This window comes from Schistocerca gregaria, unplaced genomic scaffold (genome assembly GCF_023897955.1).
Source record: "Schistocerca gregaria isolate iqSchGreg1 unplaced genomic scaffold, iqSchGreg1.2 ptg000875l, whole genome shotgun sequence".
NCBI lineage: Eukaryota > Metazoa > Arthropoda > Insecta > Orthoptera > Acrididae > Schistocerca > Schistocerca gregaria.
Window position 1 is genome coordinate 234,608 of NW_026062236.1, and position 7,994 is coordinate 242,601.

General features: G+C 21.6%; 1 protein-coding gene across 1 annotated transcript; it reads left to right on the plus strand.

Annotated features, from left to right (window-relative positions):
- LOC126323893 (uncharacterized) lies at positions 1-3,440 on the plus strand. The gene is made up of 3 exons (XM_049994808.1): positions 1-195; positions 273-2,221; positions 3,421-3,440. The coding sequence occupies exons 1-3, from the start codon at positions 188-190 to the stop codon at positions 3,438-3,440; spliced, it is 1,977 nt and encodes a 658-aa protein (XP_049850765.1). The 5' UTR covers positions 1-187.
- Positions 3,441-7,994: the final 4,554 nt, after the last annotated feature.

Sequence of the window (7,994 nt, forward strand, 5' to 3'; positions counted from 1 at the left end):
ATTTATTATTAAGATATGAAGATGGTAAATAAGTTATTGATAATAGCGATTATATTATTTGAGGTTTCAAGAATATTTTCGATAGAAAATAACTCTTCAAAATTTGTGGCGGAGTTGAACAAGTTATTAGTGAATGATAAAATTGCAGATGACTACTGCAATGATAGAAGAATAATAAGTTGCAGTAATGGTGAGGTGAGTGATGTTGTATTGGATGGGGTTGAATTATCAGCATTTCCTGTAGAGATTAGAATAATTAAAAATACATTAAGAAGTTTAAAAATAGGTCAGACAAATCTGCAAGGTAATATTCCGAATGAAATTTATGAGCTGAATGAATTGATAAGTCTGGATCTAGGAGGAAGCAAATTTAGTGGTAGTTTAAGCGATAATATTAGAAATCTAAATAAATTAAGATATCTTAATTTATATCGTTTGAATCTATCTGGGCCGATACCTGATGGTTTCTACTTGTTGACTGATCTGCATGCTATGTTTTTAGATGGGAACAAATTTAATGGTAGTTTAAGTAATGATATTGAAAATATGAAGAATTTAAAATATATTCTAATAAGTGGATCAAATCTATCTGGACCGATACCTGATGGTCTATATTCATTAAGTAATTTAGAACATATAATGTTAGGAGGTAATAGATTTAATGGTAGTTTAAGTGATAAGATTAGAAATCTGAATAAGTTAACACATATTGATTTAAGTAATTTAAATCTATCTGGACCAATACCTGATGGTCTATGTTCATTAACTAAATTGGAACATCTGTATCTACAAGGAAACAAATTTAATGGTATATTAAGTGATGATATCAGAAATCTGAATATGTTACGATTAATTGATTTAAATGGATCAAATCTATCTGGTGAGATACCTGATGGTATATATTCATTAAGTCAATTACAAAAGCTGAAGTTAGGAGGTAGTAGATTTATTGGTAGATTAAGTGATAATATTAAAAATATGGATAGTTTATCAGAGCTTGATTTAAGTGGATCAAATCTATCTGGTGAAATACCTGATGGTCTATATTCATTACCTAGATTGAATTATCTGAATCTAAAAGGGAATAATTTTAGTGGTAGATTAAGTGATAATATTAGAAAACTAAAGAATAAATTATTAGAGCTTGACTTAAGTGGATCAAGTTTATCTGGACCAATACCTGATGGTTTATATTCATTAATTGAATTACAAGATCTGAAATTAGCAGGTAACAAATTTAATGGTAGTTTAAGTGATAAGATTAGAAATCTGAATAATCTACACACTCTTGATTTAAGTAATTTAAACCTATCTGGTGAGATACCTGATGGTCTATATTCATTGATTAAATTGCAATATCTATATCTACAAGGAAACAAGTTTAATGGCAGATTAAGTGATAATATTAAAAATATGAATAGGTTATTACATATTGATTTAAGTGGATTAAGTCTGTATGGATCAATACCTGATGGTCTATATTCATTGACTAAATTAAGATTTATGTATCTACAAGGAAACAAGTTTATTGGTAGTTTAAATGATGATATTAAATATCTGGATATGTTACAATTTGTTGACTTAAGTGGATCAAGTTTATCTGGTGAGATACCTGATGGTTTATATTCGTTAATAGAATTACAAGAACTGAAATTAGGAGGTAGCAGATTTAGTGGTAGTTTAAGTAATGATATTAGAAATCTGAATAATTTATTATATCTTGATTTAAGTGGATCAAGTTTATCTGGATCAATACCTAATGGTCTATATTCATTAAGTAAATTAGAATATCTAGATCTTATGGGTAACAAATTTAGTGGTAGTTTATCATCTGAGATTGGTAATATGATTAGGTTAACTAGTCTAAATCTAAGTTTTAATCAATTAAGTGGAATTATACCAAATGAAATAGGTGATTTAATCAATCTCAGAAATTTAGAAATGATAGAGAATAGATTTGAAGGTAATATTCCTGATCTGAGTCGTCTGGAAAAGTTGTTATATATGAATATTAGCTCAACAAAACATATTCTGAATGCAAGTTGTAATGATAAAATGTTACCTCCATATATTAATAAGAACAAATGTTTTATTGGACCTGTAAATAAATTATGCAATAATATTATAAATTGTCAATACAACTTTATAGATAAATCATCAATTGGTTCAATAGTATATATATATAAATTAAAAATAATTATTATGATGATAATATGCAGAGGTATAATAGAAATGATATTAAATTAGAATTATGATATTTATATAAAATGATATAGTAAATAAAATATATATAGAGAGAGAGTTATAAAAATATAGATAATTTGAATTAAAATATTAATATTTATTTAATATAAGATTTATTGTTATAGTTTATTATATATAAAATAATATGTATATATAATAAAATGATATAGAATTAAAATATAAAAAATAAAATAAAATATGAAATATTATGAAATTTATATAATAAGATATTATTGATATATAAAAGATGATGATGTCAAAAATAAAATATTAGTTTTAGAATAAATATAAGATATATTTATTATATATTAATGTATTGATATATATATATATATTAAAGTAGTTTTTTTAATAATTATAGAATAATATAATAGAGTTTTAATATTAATATTATATAAATTATTATTAAAAAAAGTTTATTATTTGATTAGATTAAAAGAATTTAATTGATTATATATAATATTATAGAAAAGATTTATTAAAGATTGAATAAGAAATAAATATTATTTATATATTAGAATATAAAATATATATGAATATGATATATATGTTAATTAAAATAAATAAAATATAATTTAGTTAGATAATATAATAAAAAAATGAGATAAATATATATGTGAGGAGGTATTGATATTATAAATATTTATTATTATATAGATTTAATGTAATTATGATAAAGTTATTAACTAAGATGAATATAAATGAGATGATATAAAAAGATGAATAGTTTGAAATAAAATAAAAATGAATATAAAAGATAGAATATAAATATAAGAGATAAAAGAGATGATAAGTATATATGATAAAAAAAAAGTATATATGAATAATAGAAATAATGATTAATATGATTAAATGTGAAATTATATTTATATAAATTGAGATATAATGAGATAGAGGTAAATGATGTATACGGATAATTTAAAATGTATGAATATTATATGAATAATATAATTAGAGAATGAGTATACGTGTGTATAAATAATACAAAGATGAATATATATATGATATGTGTAGGATAGGATAGTTGAGGATGTATATATTTAGATATGTGTATATGAATTGAGATAGGATTGTATATTTATAAATAAGATTGAATAATAATTGGCATATATAAACATAATGAGAGGTATGATAGTGTATGAATAATATAAAATTTAATAAATTTAATGGTTGTAGATAATGTGAATAATGATTGATAATGATATGTTTATGAATGAATTGAGATAGGATGATATATGGAGGTTGGTGGATAATATTGTATGTGATAATATAAATAAATAGTGTTATGAGTGTGTGTAGATGTATGAATGATGTATATAGTAAATATATATAGAGATAGGATGAATAAATAAACAATATAATTGTATGTATATGAGAAATGAAGAAAGTTTATATATAGATGAGATGATAAAAGGATGATATGATGTTATATAGAAAGATGATATATTTTAGATATGAATAGTTTGAAGGATATGAATGTATATAGAATGTATATAAGTGTGTGGGGTGTATAGAGTTTATAGATAATATGAATTAAGATATGATTGTATATAGATAATAAGATATAAATAGATTATAAATAAATGAAATGATTATGAATATGAATAAGGAGGTATGAATAGATATGAATAAATGAGATATAAATATGAGATAGTATGTAAATAGAATGAGATATGTAAGGGTATATAGATAATATAAATTAAGATGTGGTGATAATATTTTATATATAGAGTATATAGATGATATAAATTGAGATGTGATGATGTAAGTGTGAATAGATAGATAGAATGAAATATATAAAGTAGAGGGATATTATGAATTGAGATATGGTATATGATATCTATATATAAAATATATAGATATATGATGTAGATAATATGTGAGATAGAAGTGATATTTAAAGAAGAATAGATATAGAATAGTATATTATAATGAATAAAATATAGATAGTATGATAGAGAGATAATATATAGATAATTATGATAGAGTTATATGAAGAGAAACAATATGATATAATAAAAGAGAAGATATAGATAGTATGATATAGGTAGAATATGAATATGATATAATGAGAGGGATGTATAGATAGTTGATATAGATTGAAAAATATGAGAGAATAATTATGATAGAAAGATATATAATTAGAGTATGATAGAGGTTGAGAGTATACAAGATAATATAAGTTGTTGAGAAATATATAGAGATATAAGATAGAAAGGGTCTATGTAAATGTAATATGAATGAAGATATAGATAAGATATGAATTTGAAGAGAGGATATAAGATATAATATAATAATATGATGATAAAATATAGGATAAGATATAATATAATAATATGATGATAAAATATAGGATAAGATAGAATAATATGATGATAAAATATAGGATAAGATAGAATAATATGATGATAAAATATAGGATAAGATAGAATAATATGATGATAAAATATAGGATAAGATAGAATAATATGATGATAAAATATAGGATAAGATAGAATAATATGATGATAAAATATAGGATAAGATAGAATAATATGATGATAAAATATAGGATAAGATAGAATAATATGATGATAAAATATAGGATAAGATAGAATAATATAATAAAATATAGGATAAGATAGAATAATATAATAAAATATGATAGTAAAATATGATATTATAATAAAATAATGAGAGATAATATGATAATATAGGATAAAAGGTATTGTAGTATGATATAATAATAAAAGATAAAAATATTGAGATAATAGAATAGGATAATATGATAAAATAATAGAGAATAGATATATTTTGAGATGTGATATTGTATGAATATGTTCTAATATGTGATAGTGTATGAATGTATTTTGAGATAGATATGATATATAGATAAATATATATTGATATGAATATAAAAAAAATATAGAGCAATTGAATGTGAAAAATGAATAAAATAAAAATGATAATATAATATATAATAAGATGATATAATGATAGATAATAGAAGATAGAATAAATAGATATAAAATATTAGAATAAGATAATAGAAGGATAAAATAATAATAGAAAATATTATGATAGAGAGTGATTAAGATAGATAGTTATGATTTGTAGTGAATAAAAAAGTATAATTATAATAGAAAACGTATATAGATGTAAATGAATATGAATGAGTTGTGGATAATATGTAATATAAATAGAGAAGTAAATAATAATGAATAGAGTGTATAGAATATAGAAAATATGTATATGTATAATGTTGAGTATATATGAATAATATTGGTGATGTAAATATATGATTTGATTGATTAAGAAATATATAGATAATAGGATGAGATAATATATAAAGAGAGGTATATGATAAGATAATATGTGTGAAGATAGGTATATGATGAGGTAGTGTATATGAAGAAAAATATATGATTTTGATATTGTATATAAATAATAGGATAGGATATTTGAGAGTTATTTAAAATAAATATTATAGATTGAAGATTTGAATAATATTGTAGAATTTATGAAGAATAGATAGAATAAAAAAAGGAGAGATAAAAGTTAATAATAAATAATAGATATGATATGATATGATAAAGAGATATGATAATAGAATGATAAATATGAAAAAGTTATAATAAATAGGAAAGGATAATAGATAATAAAGAATAAGAGATAATAAAGAATAGAATAATTGAGAATGATATGATGAGAGAAAATAAAAAAGTAGAAGAGATGATATAATAAGTTAGATATAGAGATATTAAGAATTAAAGATAGTATGTAAATAAAATGATTAATAAATAAGATATGAATAATATGAAGAAGGATAATGAATAGTACAAATTAGAGAGGATAAAATAGAATAGGAATGAGAAAGTAGATAATAGTAATGTGAAGGAGAGAAAATAGATAATGATAGTATGAAGGAATAAGAATGATAGGTTAAGAGATAATTAAAGATTAAGAGAGAGACAAGAATTAAGAAGAATAAATATAGATAACATGATAATGATGATATAATGTTTGATAATATGATAGATAATGAGAGAGTATATATAGAATATAATATAGATTGAAGATGTGAATAAGATAATATAAGATGATATGAATGAATAGAATTGAATTTGAAAAGTTATATGTTGTAGATGAATAAGAGAAGATAAGATAGAGAGATATGATGATAGAATGAGTTGATGAGAGATAAAATAAGAATAGAATAATAGGAGATAATAATATAATAGAGTGAGAGTGATAGATAATTATGATGTAGATTGAATAGATATAGGTGATTATGATGTAGATTGAGTAGATGATATGAACAAAAGTAAATAATAATAAATAATGAGTAGTGTGTGTATGGATATATTTGTATGAATATAATATTGTGAGATTATAAATAGTATTGTAAATGGTGTGAAAATGTAAATAAGAATATAATATGATATAATTAGAAGAAAGTGTATGTATGAAGAAGAGAGTATGTGTATGATGATTATGATAGTATATGTAAATAAGTGAGATAGATATAGAATATGTAGAGAGAGATAAATATATATATATATATATATATATATAGAAAGTAGAATAGAGATTAAATAAATAATATAATAGAAGTTGAAAGAAGTGAATAAAGATGAATGAGAGAAGTGTAGGAGGATAAAAATGGATAATGAATAAGAGAAGATGTGATAGGATAGAGAGATATGATAATAGAATAGAATAATAAAAGAGATAATGAGAGAATAGAGAGGAGTATGATAGAATAAGAGTGTAGATATAGAAGATTTATGATAAATAAGAGTGTAGATATAGAAGATTTATGATAAATAAGAGTGTAGATATAGAAGATTTATGATAGAATAAGAGTGTAGATATAGAAGATTTATGATAAATAAGAGTGTAGATATAGAAGATTTATGATAAATAAGAGTGTAGATATAGAAGATTTATGATAAATAAGAGTGTAGATATAGAAGATTTATGATAAATAAGAGTGTAGATATAGAAGATTTATGATAAATAAGAATAGATAATAGATAGTGTATAATGAATATAAGATAATAATGAATAATGAATGATATATGAATAATATTATTGAGTATGAGATTGTGAATACAAGAAAATGAATAGAATAATAATGGATAATGTATATGTAGTATAGATAGAATGTATAGATAGATAGAGTGTATAGATAGATAGAATGTATAGATAGATAGAATGTATAGATAATAGGATGGTGATATTATATATGAATAGTATGATGTAGAAGAAAGTGAGTTGAATAATAGAGAGTTAGTGATAGATGAAAAATATAGGGTAGGTTGAATAAGATGAATTAATAGAATTTGAGAGGAGAGAAGGAGGAGAATATAAGAAGAAATAGAAATAAGGATATTGATAATGTAAAAAATAAGAATAATAGATTATGATGAGAATTAAATAAAGATTGAGAATTAATGGTAAGAAGAAGTAAGAAGAATAAATATGAATAATATGATGATAATAGAATATGTGCTTGATAATATGATAGAGAGTGATAGAGTATATAGATAGAATATAATATATGTTGAGAATATAAATAATAAAATAATAGAAGATAAGATGAGTGAATAGAAGAATTTGAAGAGTTATAAGTTAGTGATGAATAAGAGAAGATGAGATAAGATAGAGAGATAGGATAGGATAATAGAAGAGAAGGAAAAAAGAAGAGATAGGATAATAGAAGAGGAGAAAGAAAAAAGAAGAGATAGAATAATAGAAGAGAAAAAAAA